The 13,051-nt window shown below is 43.7% G+C and overlaps 1 protein-coding gene across 1 annotated transcript in view; it reads right to left on the bottom strand.

Moving 5' to 3' along the window:
* Positions 1-1,348: 1,348 nt before the first annotated feature.
* Positions 1,349-13,051, bottom strand: part of LOC112965139 (syntaxin-binding protein 4-like) — a 38,620-nt gene continuing 26,917 nt past the window's right edge. The window contains exons 11-20 of the mRNA XM_026063887.1: positions 12,263-12,360; positions 9,259-9,355; positions 7,970-8,097; positions 7,146-7,238; positions 6,534-6,599; positions 5,816-6,004; positions 5,074-5,190; positions 3,782-3,831; positions 2,777-2,907; positions 1,349-1,410 (exon numbers count right to left, since the gene is read on the bottom strand). Coding sequence (XP_025919672.1) covers positions 1,349-1,410; positions 2,777-2,907; positions 3,782-3,831; positions 5,074-5,190; positions 5,816-6,004; positions 6,534-6,599; positions 7,146-7,238; positions 7,970-8,097; positions 9,259-9,355; positions 12,263-12,360 — 1,031 coding nt within the window. The remainder of the gene's footprint in view (positions 1,411-2,776; positions 2,908-3,781; positions 3,832-5,073; positions 5,191-5,815; positions 6,005-6,533; positions 6,600-7,145; positions 7,239-7,969; positions 8,098-9,258; positions 9,356-12,262; positions 12,361-13,051) is intronic.

The raw sequence follows: 13,051 nt of genomic DNA, 5'->3' as shown, positions 1-13,051 counted from the left end.
TAAACTGCTTTTATTATAGTCACTAAATGTACTTTGGTTTTTCATATGAAATACCAAAAGGAATCTGTTTGAGACCCCTGAGTCCCTTGTTAAGTTCATGCTCCTCTTACTACCCAGGATACAAACTCTAAAAGGCTGCCAGTGAAATCCAGGCATTTGTATCTGCTTGAAAACATTTTTCCTATAAAGCTGCAAAACCAAGAGAAAATAGCCTTGTATAACTCGGAGGTAGACATGCAGGGGAGGTTACTGAAAGTCTTCAATGGCTATTCAGGAAGAATCAGTCTCCTGTTAGAAAGCTTGTTTCCCTCTGGTTTGCCTGGAAGCTGAACCACCAGTTGTGTGTCCTTTCCATCTCCCAGCAGAGCAGCTGTGTTATGAATATGCACAGTTCTGAGCACAAGAAAGTTGTGGGAGATTTATGTAGGCTTCTCAGGCAGTTCGTTGGTTGGACCCAGTGGCTGTGGCTCATCATTCTTGTTCTGGCTTGAAGGAGGGGGCCACGTAGTCTTCTGATGAAGATGGCTGCAAATGAAAAATATTTTATGTAGTTTGGGAAAAGAACACAGAACATGACATGAAGACAAGATTTGTTATTAAGGAAGGAAAAGGGGAGGTCTCAAATCTTGCATGGCTATTTGGTTGTACTGGACATCAAGCATTTGTTCTGTCTGAAAATGCTTTTTGTAACCTTGAAATCATGTTTGCAAATGTCTATTTTCTACCTAACGAAAAAGCCATGCAGGCAGATTTTAAGGTCCAGTGAAAGTGATCAACTAACACTGCAGTATTAGACATTTAGGTCTCCAAAAGAAAAAAAAAGCAGCCCTTTAAGCAGATATCTTTAGGATACGGTTCTGTTTAGCATAAGAATTTCCCTGAAATCTTTTAAGTGAATAAAGAGAATGAAGACCCAAATGGAGCCATGATTGTCCTACTATCCTTGGCAGGGACTGCAGTGTCTTGGTTCCATGGTATATAATATTAACACAGTTAGTGAGGATTTTTCCCATGCTCTGAACTTCACAATGGTCTAGAAGAATGTTCATTAGACAAACCATAGAACCATAAATTCCCATCTAGCCCAAAGGAAAAAAACACATCTTAGAAAAACAAAACAAAATTAACTAAGCAAAAAGATCTAGGAATTCACACTGTACTTCACTGTGCTGGGCAGGAAGGGTCTTGCTGACTACTAAGGTGTCTTGCTGTCTGTTTCCCTGACATGATCATCTGAAGGCTTCTACTAGATTATATGGTTAAGAGTTGTCAAGGAAATTTTTGATTAATAAAAACAGRACTTTATTATATGAATTGTCAAAATTACAAACCAAGGCAGTCTTGACACCTATTCCTTGTAATCTGAGATTCCTTCAGTAAGCAGGCACTGGTCCCAGTCACATGGCAAAGCTGCAAACGTAAGCACACAACCAAGTGCAAGTGAAGGCTTACAGAACATCCCTAATACAAGTAGCACTGCTACATCACAAAAAATGCACATTGAAAAGATACAGAGACTCTGGAAACACTGACAAACTCATATATTAGTAGTACTCCTTAAGGGCTACAGTTATATTCTGTGTGTTGTGCTTTGAGAAAAGGCAATGCAGGACTGCAGCACAAGAATRTCATGGCAGTATGTTCAACTGGTGAATAGTATCAAAGAGCAAAGACTGAACACACGTTTGGGACTGTGTGCTCACCTGATCATGACAAAGGGGAGACCATAAACTCTCCTTTTGCATGGAAAGAGTCAAGTGGGGTCAAACAACTGCTGCCAAGAAAAGTTTGCAGCCCACAGACTAAGCTCAAAATCCCAAACGGGGAAAGTTACATTAGACTCTCACAGAGGTAGATTCCTTTTCTCTGATTTTCTCCCACCCACAGATATGAGCGTGGAAGGGATTCTGGGCTGACAGACTCATATGCCAAGGAAACAGGGAAGTTACTATTCCCCTCCTCTCAGTATTGGTGTAGTCATATCTGGAATACTGTATCAAGTTTCAGGTCCCTGGTTCAAGGCCATTGAGCAACTGGACAAGGTCCAGCAAAGGGAGGCCTAGAGCATATAACCTGTGAGAGGAAGCTGAGGGAGCTGGGCTTATTTAGTCTGGCAAAGAGGAGACTAAGAGGCAATCTAGCAGCACTCACTACCAGTTCAATGGCAATTACAAAGATGTCAGAGCCAAACTCTTCTTGGCAGTGGCAGAGAATGTAACTGGGGGCAATGGCCACAAATTGAACCTTGGGAAGTTCAGAGCGGACTTTAGGGAAAACTCCTTTACATGGAGCATAATGCAGCTCTGAAAGACATTATCCAGAGAGGCTGTGGATCTTCAACCTTGGAGATTTTCAAGACTTGGCTGGACAAAGCCAGCGCTGACCTGATCTAGTGTGGGCAGTAGTCCTACTCGGAGCAGAAGACTGGACTACTGGTCTCCAGTGGTCCCCTTCAACCAGCATTTCTATAATTCTGTGGAACCCTCCTTCCTGTTAGTTTTTCTGGATAAATGCCTTTCTTCTGGCCCTGGGCACAAGTCACACCCTTTGACTCCTTACACTACATGTTTGCATGTCAGATCAAAAGGTAAGTCACATGAGTATGTGGAGTGTAAATTACATCTCATTTAGCCTGTGAGAATCAAGTACATTTATTGGAGTCTTAACTGGTATAGCAAGCAAATATGGAAGGTGGTGGAAACTGCAAGTAACACTAGCAATAGACAACTTTGAGACTTCCTTAGGTTCAGGCTTCTCTAATTAATTTAGTGCTTACCATCCTTGTTGGAAAGGATTGGTGCTAACAGTTCTTTAGCTTCTGATAGCAAAAGGTCAACAAGATCTGAAGATGGAAGAGATGTATCTGAGACTGCGTCTGTTTTATCCTCTTCTGTTTCACTGTTGACTCTTATAAATATGGAAAGTACCATCAATACTTCTATTTTAAAATCATCACTGAAAATCCTGGCCTGTCTCTCATGAAGGATATTCTATATAAATTACAACTTTCATTCGGAGTGGATTTCATCTCATAACCACAGGAGATTCTCTTTTTGACATATTTGCATTGTTATGTTACAGACAGGTAGTTATATACTATCAAAGTATTCCTTCAAATTTCTCAAAAGTGTTTTCCTTCATTATCTGAGAAATAACCATCTTGGAAATTTAAAATCTGTTTCCCCTTACCATCATTCTCAAAAACTGGCTTTTCTTAAGGGTCTGGTCATTATCAGCGAGACAGTGACCTTTCAATCAGTTCGGTTAAAAGACAGAGTTCTGATAATAGAGTTCTGATACATTTTTTCCCAGGTGATAGGAGGTAGGTTCAGCTTGGAGGAGTCCAAAAGCCTATATTTCTGTAACCATTTATGCATCTGAGTCATGTCTGCTCTTTGCTTGCACTCTCACTATCAGCTTCTGTAACTGCTGTTAGAAAAGGACTAGGTTCTAAAGTCAAAAACTGTCTAATATTAGGAAAAGCAGGTAGATTCACAGCTCTGCTGCTTTGACTCAGCCTGCTCAGGATCTCTGCTAACAAGATCAACTTAACCAGAGAAGTGTTTCACTTAGGATGCTCAGAAAAAGTCTGAAAGAGGCCAAGCCTTCCAAGTACCAATCCACCAATAGCCTCCAGATCATCTTTTCACAATGATTTCATTTCCAAAGGGACAATATGATTACAAACTCTGGGTAAGAAGTGCCTGGATCACCTTCCCTTGAGAAGGGTCGAAAAAGGGCATTTCATGTTTCTGTTCAGTTCCCAGAAGCTGACTCCTACCTCTTCTCGTCTGGTAAATGACTGGATGTGCTCAGAACCTTGTGAACATTCTGCCACAAAACAAAAAAAGGAAAAAAGGTTTCAAACTTGTAGAAATAAATAATACCTGAGAACAAACCCCTGAGTTTTTGCTGGTGATYGGATTTAATCTGACAGTAGTGAGCTTCTGCTTATTCATTGCCCTTGAAACTAACATCTCAAGGCTCTTTGCAACACAGGCAACATTCACAGTCTATGTAAATATACAGACACATCTAAATTACACATATTAATACCAACACTAAAACATACCAGATGCGGCATAAAAGCACACTTCCAAAGAATAAGTTTGCAGGTTACATTTCAGTGAGGCCATGATCAACACTACTAACAAACCCTGGTTTCTGGATTGTGCCTGCACATGTTCTCTCTCATTACCATGCGTGGATAGTGAATTCTCAAACATTACTTAGGAACATACAAAGGAACATATTTTGCTCCAGTGGTCAAACCCTGTGATGTTTGACCGTAGGGTAAAGTCAAATCCATTTCTAAACTCTAGCACCAAGCTGCTTGTGTACCAGTACCTAGCGCTGCAGTTCTAGAGATATTTTAACTCTTTCTTCACCAAAGCAGAGGACACAGCATCTATACTTGCTTCCATTCCACTGTTTCCTATTGATTTCAGGAGCTCCTAAGATAGACTAATAGCAACTGTAGCAGATATACTGAATACTAGTGCTTGCCATGCTGGCCAGTTTACTAATTACACAAGCTTGTATTCCCAATACAGGTAATGAAGTGGAAGAACAATCAGTTAAATGGCTGAAGCAATTATATGTGTGATTCCACAGAAAATCGGGGCGGGGCGGGGGGGGACTCTGAAGAAGCAAACTGCTCTTCGAGTTTGCATTTGCTGTACAATCAGAGAAGCAACAGTCCAGTTACACAAAGGGAAGGTTAAAATACAACTTAGACCAGGTCCAACAGAATTTCTGAACAAGCCTCAGCCCCAGCAGCTCTGCTGAAGAGGAGGGACTGTCAGAGGGACGAGTGAGCAGGGACTCTCTCTTAGACAGCAGAGCAACAGGAGTCACACAGGGCAAATAATGCACCACTGTGCTTACACAGCTTGTATGTACATGAGTTCACTCCCAAAGAGTTTCTCCTAACCAACAGAGTCTTTTTAGAATGAGATGGAAGAAAGTTAGCTCTTGCTTATGAACCAGGAAATGATTTGGACTTGCAAAATAACTCTGAAGGTAACAGGACAGGGTGGTGCCATCAGCACAGGTGGCAGTTCAGTACTTCACCTGCACAAACAGGAGCAGCTTCCTATTGCAGATCTCCAGGCGCTTCCGTGAGACTTCTGATTTTCGTAACTGGCTATCAGCCAGGGACAACTGCCTTTTCAGTTCCTGAATGTCCCCCTGAGACAGAAGAAGAGAAAGGTGGTTGTGACACCACAGTCCTGGCTTTTGGAAACACCGACTTACACCAAGATGTGCTAAGAACAGAAGAACACAGTCAGTCTTCCAGGGTAACAGCAGAACTTCCCAAAACAGCCAGAGCTAGTGAGAACCATAAGGTTTCCCATGTGCCTTTCCTTGAACCTCATTCCAGGCTTAGCATTGTGATAAGGTTTTGCTGAGACGGGTGGCCAAAGAGGAAAAAAAAGTGAACTTAAGTAGGGCGTGTGGATGTCAAAAGTGTGGCAGGGAGCAGTGGTCATCAGGAAAAGTTTTAGCTGGAGTCTGTCTTTTTTTTAGGGAAAGTTTTCCTTTTGGAATGCACAATGGAAGTCATACAAATTACAACACATACATAAAGACCATGCTGGCCTTGTACACAGCAAAAAGACCACACTGGCCCTGTTGTTGTACACAACAATCAATGCAAGTGCTACAATTCATTTTCCTTTGTAAAAAGGAAGGTAGCGGTGGTGGGGGACAACAAAAGAAGAGGGGGAACAGGAGTTTGTTTTTTTGTTTTGTTTTGTTTAACTGGTCTGTTTAGTTTCTTTGCAGGCCCTCACAGGCTCAGGCGTTGCATTACCTCTATTTCAGAGACATGTTTTGCTTTCYTCCCTGCCAGCTCCGTCTTCAGTTCTGCAATTTCAGCTTCCAGCAAATGGATCACTTCCTCATAGTCCTGTTCCGCACTGTGAGCCTGTCTCTGCACGACCTCTGCCACCTGCAGCTTGCTGTGCAGGGTCCAGTTCTCAGAGAGGAAGCCCAGCGCTTTCTGGAACCAGCAAGGAGTTCTAGTTAATTTAATGTACTGCCTCCCCTCAGCCACCAGCACCAGAACCACCCAAACAGCCTTCCTAGGCCCTCTCCCAGCACTAGGGGCTGCCTTTTCCCCCAGACTTTTGCATGCTAAACACATCATTAGCATCCCTCTGTGTCAGTGCAGCAGTGGCTAGAACTCAGGAATACAGGACCATATCCATGGCAAACAAGTATTGTTTGGTTTCTGAGTATGGGAGACCTTGGGGCTCGGACTCTTCTTCCGGAGACTTATGTGCACAAAGCCACCTGCAGTCAGATCCTGAGCCCCAACTGGGGTGCTGGCTCTGCCCCAGGACAGATGATCAGTAAGAACTGTGACTGTGCCATGGGTGGTGACTGTGTCCCAGCTGGAGGCTTGGATGTGTATGGGAAGAGCCTCCATGGTTTATTTTTTCTTGTAGGCTGGGGGAACCTGAGGGCACTGAAGTAAAAAAAAAAGTGTGAGCCACCTCTAATGACACACAAATGAGCTGTTCACTAACCTGGTTCAGTCTCTGAAGTTCATCTTCCATTGACTTCTTACTGTTCTCTACCTCTTTCAGGAGAGACTAGAGAAAATATTTTCACTGGATTAGAAGGAAGCAATAGGACATTCCCTAGAAAACACCCTGGTATTTTCACTCCTATCCCACAGAGCGCTATTTTACAATAGCGGTCATGTGCCCTGTCACACTGCCAGCGGTGGTCTGTGGGCTATGACCTGCATGCATGCAAAATTCCACACTGACACCCTAACAGCCATGCTGGAGGTCAGAATGGGAAGACAGGTGGCATTTCTACTATTCACAAATTTGTGTAACGTTTTTGTATTTAAAAATACAATTTATTATCTGTTAAAAAAAAGTGACTGCACACTTTCAGCGCGCATAGGTTTTCATTTGAACGAGAGCGCACAAGAGAGCAAGAGCACACGAGAAAGAGTTCCAATTAAAGAGAGCAGAGCCTGAGAGTCTCCTTTGTACCAAAGATTGCACAGAATGCAAAGCGGTGACTTCTTAAGAGAGACAGGTTGCACAGACTATTCCTGCATATGACTACAGTGAGTTACAGCAGAAGGCACCAGCCACAAAAGCCGCTCAAATGATAGGTTCCACCTTTAGCCTTCGGACTTCTCGCCGCAGATCTGTCATTTCCAGTTGCAGCTGTTCCAGTTCCTCATTGCCATTACAGCTGAGGGAGTCAGAAGCCTGGAAGGCAGAGGGTCAGACAGCAAATAAGCACCATTTACGCTTTCCCAAGAGCATGTGGTTATATTGCAGGCATATTGCTTTCCGTACCCAGCATAATGATTAATCAAAATCACTTTGAAAAAGAGTCTCTGTTTTTACAAAATGGATCAAATGTCACATTAAATAATCCAATTTCAGTTTTTTCTCCCCCCACAGGAGGGGGGAGCTTTGATCCATGACACGCCTGGAATAGCTGTGCTACAGTGCATTTTCATTTTGTGAGCCAAATGAAATCAGTTGGAATTGATTAACTATGGCTAATTTTCCTTCTACATCACTGAGTGGCATAGGCTGCTTCCTTCACATCATCCCATAGATGTTTACCTATAAAAATGAGAAGTCTGAGGTCTTTTACAGAACTTCCTATAAGCAGAATGATTAGTGGCTGGAATTCTACCTTTTCTTTATGACTCAAGAACAATTAGGAAATGGAAATCTAGCTTTTCCCTTCTCAGACTGTTATGAATTTATGTATCAAGAGCAATAGCATTGTGATTGATTCTCTATGTCCACTCCTGTAGCCACTGCACGGCCCAGAAGTCCTTAACAGAACTTTTTGGCCTAGGAACATGTCAGCTGCTTGTCAGTTCACAGATAGACATACAGAAATCTTAGTTTTAAGGAGAGCTTTGGAGGTGAGTCAGTCTGCAGCTGGACTGGAAGAGGAAGTAGAGGAGCATTTGACTGACCAGAGAGTGAAAAGCAGATGTATCCAGCAAGCTGGCCACTTCATGTTGAGTGAAGAGCATCGAGCTGGAATCAAGGCCAGCTTCATCCAGCTCATCCTGCATTAGATCCCTGAGTGCTTGGAGAAGGTCTGTGAGAAAGAATCAGAGTTGTTACAGGGCCAAAAGTGGAAAGCATGCTGTATGTGTGCAGGAGAAAGTGCCATGGATCTTGAGGAAATTCATTGACTGCTAAGCAGATCAGGTTTAGAGATGCCAAACATTTTTTTTTTTCTAAAATTTGTCAGTTCTTTGACAATCCCCCCAAGCTAAAATAAGTTGTTGATAATCTTTACCAGACCAGTTTTTTTTAATACTGAGAAGTTATTGAACTGAAAAAAAATGAAACTTAAAAAACAAAAAACAGCACTATGTTTCTAAAAGTTCTAAAATTTTGATCCAAAACAAAATTTCTCTGACAAAAGATTTTGATGACACACGTTTCACCAGCCTGATTGCTGACATTTCTCAAGTCGGAATTAAACAAAACTAAGTCAAGGGCTTTAGCACTTAGAAAAGGTGTTAAATCGACAACACTGGCAATCAGGATTCTTTTTGCTCTCAGACACTGTGGAGAAAAGCAGAGTGCAAGAGGCTGGGTAGGGCAGACCAGACCCTACACAGCTAGTGTGGAACGGGCCCGGGGCCCTGGCCCATCCGGTGCTCAGCCCTGTGCCACGTCTCCGTAGGAACTGCAGCAGCAACTTGAGCCTTTCAGGAAAGGTAGATTTGCCAAATACCCCTACTCATTTTTATTTCCATTACCACAAACCATGAACCCAGTCACCTCTAAGAGAGGCATAAAGTTCCATATCCATCACTAGCTCTGCATGAAAAAGCCAAGTCTAATAGGCAATGCACTTTGCAAGCCTATTCTATCTGATAGGGGCCATTAGTGAAAAGCACAGAGACTTCTAGGGAACAGGCAACGTTCCGGCGCTTCACAAGAAACAGAGCAGGCTTTCTTTTTCTGAGCATCTCCTAGCTAGTTCCTGGGAGGCAAGCTGAGGATTTAAGTAAAATGAGTCCTCACAACTACCTTCCCTTATTCTCATTTTACACGTGCTTCTACCGAAAGCCCTTTTTCCTTTTCGTGACTTGTTCTTAACTGTCCAGAGGCTACATCACTGCCCAGCCAGAGAATTATTGTACCTGCCACCTTTCAACAGGTGCAGCTCTTCTTTCTCAGCTGTCAGCAAAGCTACAGAACAGGTGAAAAAGGCCCCTTTACACACACAGAACTGCCTGCTCACCTCCATAGGCCACGGTTCCCTGCGAGTCTGTTGTCAAACTTTGCCGTAACTGTCTCTTCTTCTCCTCAGTCACATCCAGACTGAGATACTGCAGAACCTGTAGCAAAAACAACAAGCCTRTAAAGAGAATCCTGGAAAAGCAACTCTTTGAAGGAGGTGCTGGCAGGACACTTAGTGCTGTGTTTTTCCTAGATGTAGTTTTTCAGGCAACCTCTCCTAAAGGAATGGACTTGGACTGGATTTCCAGTCTTTCTTCTTTCCTACATTTGTACCAGCATGCTTGCCCCAATGTCCTCCAAGAACATTTTACACAAACAGATTTGCAGCTATTATAAACTCAGAGCTTTATTAAAAGCCAATGGAGCTGTCAGTGTTCAGCTAAGAGCTCAGCCTCTCCTCTTGCTCTTACTGCCCAGGAATGCAGCAGATATCTGAGAAGATAAGAACTATTCACAGTATTTCTGTGGTAACAGAAGACATTCTAGCATTTTGCCTCTTCACTGCACCTTTTGCTTTCTTATTATGTGAGATGCCCTATCCTCTATGATATTTATCACAACAACCTCAGAGCACCTGCAAAGAGGAGACAAACCTATGAAAATCCCACGTCACTGCTAGCAGCAGCAAGCAAAAGATTCGTAGACAAGGTCAAGCTCAGCAGAGAATCTGGGAAAGAGCCTGAATTAAAAGCTCACCTGTCTCGGTTGTCCAGGCTGTACCTGCCACCCCTGTCTACCTGCATATGTCTCCCTCCTAGTCCCCCAGAAAGGAGGCAGGAGATGAGTCCTTGTTCGTGTAACCATCAGCAGGAGGCCCAGGAGCTGGGGCAGGCCTGTCGGCTCTCCTGCGCTGCCTGGGAGGCTCACTCGCCTCCTGCTTCTCTCCCTGCCATCACTGCCTCACACCAGCGCAGAGCGATGCCACACGCTCTCTCTTGCTTTCGGATTCCTATCCCAGATGTAGCTGGCYGCCCTGCTCTGCAGTCTGCTATGTTGGCACCTTGCTTGGGCCACAGAGCAACCATTTCAGGTTGTGTGACCTGACAGGTCCACCTTGGGTGTCCCCGCACAGCTACCCTCACTCGTTGCAGGCGAATGGCTGGGTGTTCACTGCAAGCTCTGCCAGGCAGGGCTGTGTTTTGCAGCTGTCTGGAAAAGGAGAGAAGGGCCCATCTCACCCCACAAGAGAGCTCCTGTTGGACCACAGTAGCTTGCTGTTCATAACATCTATTTTTAAAGGGGGAGGCCAAGTGTCCTACGTGCCTCCTACCAAAGAGGAGTTGGTGTTATATCCATAATAGGCAAGAGATCACTGAGCAAATGCAATCCTAAATCCTGATTAAGAATTGTGCAGGCTTAGAAGAAAACTTTCTGCTTGTGTGCTGCCCTCCTGAACTTCCTGGGAGGCTCGAGCAGTAAAATTGCTAGGGCTGCATCTGCCATAGGGTGGCAGCAAATGCCAGCTCATGTGTGTACATCCATCCTTTACTGGTAGYCCTCTTCCCTGCAGAAGGGGTATATTCACACCCTTCCCACCAGAAAGCAAGCAGTGCCCGGGGCTGGGGAGGCTCCCCGACACAGACCAGTGAGTACTGCAGCTCCAAGGGCACCCTCACCTTTGCTGGGTTTCTCCAGTGAGTGACCAGTTCCACTCCCTGCCCTTTAATGACACCCTTTGAATATATTTTCCATTAAAGGATTAAACAAGCAACAATTTTGTCTGGATCCTCAGCCCTGCGAACACTACCCTTCCTCAGAGACCTTACTCACTACTCTGACACATCTCTTATTTCAGCCTAATTCTGTCCCACACCAGGCTGCCCCTAGGTCACTCCATCAGTAAAAGCGTCACTGGAAAGTTCGGCTAAAAGCTGACAAAGTGGAGAAGGGCAGCTGACTTCAAGAGGTCTTTGCATCAAAAGCAGTACATCCATGGGAGATAAGACTGCCAACCACAAACTTTTGGATCTCCCTGCAGCATTGAAAAGGAGCCAAGACAAGCCAAGATTTTTCAAACGTACCTTCAGATGTGATCAGGATGTTTCACTATGATGTATTCCCCCTTTTTATCTTCAGAAATTCTGAGGTATGACTCAATTTCAAGCAAATTCAGTTTAAGAGTTAAGACCCATTTTTCTTCCAGACTCCCAATAATACAGTTTGGTAGCAGACTATTATGCCTCTATCTCACTAATCAGATTAGGACTGAAATTTAATTGCACCCCATGAGCAGTGTGATGCTAATCATGAAATCAGTGTTTTGAACACTGCTTCTGTATCTGCATTCCACATCACCTGAGCTATTAATATTCCCAGTACAGCCTGGTTGGGCTTGTGATTAGAATAAAGCGAAATTAGGCTGGAGCAGACTCTGTTCAGTGGGGGATGATACACATGCAGATTAGACCACTGACCAAGTGCAATAACATGAATAGGCAGACCTGATTCTTAGACCATTTGCATTCAGGTTTGTTTTTAATCCCTCTGAAAAGCAAATGACATACTAACCCCAATTCTAATAACTGACAATCCTCACATGCCTGAATGTGACCTTAGTGGAAGAATCAAACCTGAAAAGTCTAGATCTAGTCTCAGCTCAGGGTCGTGCTTCCTGCACAGACACCCCTAAGCTACATGTTTATGTTGCTCCATCAGCGAACTCCCCAGCCCAATGTCCTCCCAGTGGGGACTGTGTCGTAATTGAATGGAGAGCCTCCTCCTTCCTAGTGTGACTGCCCGATTTGACCACTGACCGGCCATACCTTTCTCAGTATCTCTCATCTCGTTCCCCTTCTCCTAGCCTTCCCTACAATCCCCAGACATTTCTTCACAGAAAAACAATATGAGGAGACCATTCGCATAAGCTCATTTTGTTTGACAATAATTTAGCAGCTGGAAACAAGGAGGAACTGGTATCGTGTCAATGGACAGTTTTCTGCATACGACAGTTTTGGAGAGGCTTGAGAGGACACCTCACCTTCAAGAGAGGGAAACATTCCACTTACCAGTTCCAGTTTTCCATCCTTGAGACGAACATGGGGATCCAGTGCTACTTTTGGTTTGTTGCCCAAAGCTGCTTTCTGATTAGGTGCTGAAGCAGGTGCTAAAAAGCAAGAGGCAAACATTAATGGAAGAGCACTTGGGCAAAGGACTCAGGACTCTTGTTGCATGAAATATAATGTGTGTGCAGACAGGCCAAAATCAAAGAACAGGATTTTCTAAATCAGGTTCTGGAAGCCTGAACTCTGCCACTGTTGAAAAGACTAGATGTCAGAGCGTGAACAGTTCACCCATACTTAAATCAAATTTTATCTAAGCACCTAAGCTTGCAAAACATCACTTTGGAAATTTCCAATCTTTTTTTTTTTGTTTTTAAACTGAGTCTTGGGGTCTGTAGCTATGGTGAGTTTTTCTACAAAAATAAATAAATAAAAAGAAAAAATCAGTCTGGACCTTGTTTACTCTCATTGATCTAGCAACACTGAAACACAAAAGTAACATTTTATAAAATTCATCCTTGGCCTTCACAACCCCCATGTTAAAGGAAACTCAGAGATTAAAAGCAATGCGGAAAAATATTTGTGCAAGACTTTTCCCCTCCACGAGACTGCAAAAGTACTGAGACCTTTTCACTCAGTTGCACATTTAAGTTGTCTGGGTAGAATAACTACATGCTCTGAGATACAGACACAGAGGGAGGGTACCTGAGACCACGGCAACTGAAATGATTCTGTAAGAGGAGAAGCGGCAGCTGCTTTCTAGTTAAAAGCTGTCATGAGATCAGGAAAAGAACC

This window comes from Apteryx rowi, unplaced genomic scaffold, assembly GCF_003343035.1.
Source record: "Apteryx rowi isolate R43461 unplaced genomic scaffold, aptRow1 scaffold_202, whole genome shotgun sequence".
Classification (NCBI taxonomy): Eukaryota; Metazoa; Chordata; class Aves; order Apterygiformes; family Apterygidae; genus Apteryx; species Apteryx rowi.
This window is presented reverse-complemented; position numbering and strand designations above follow the sequence as displayed.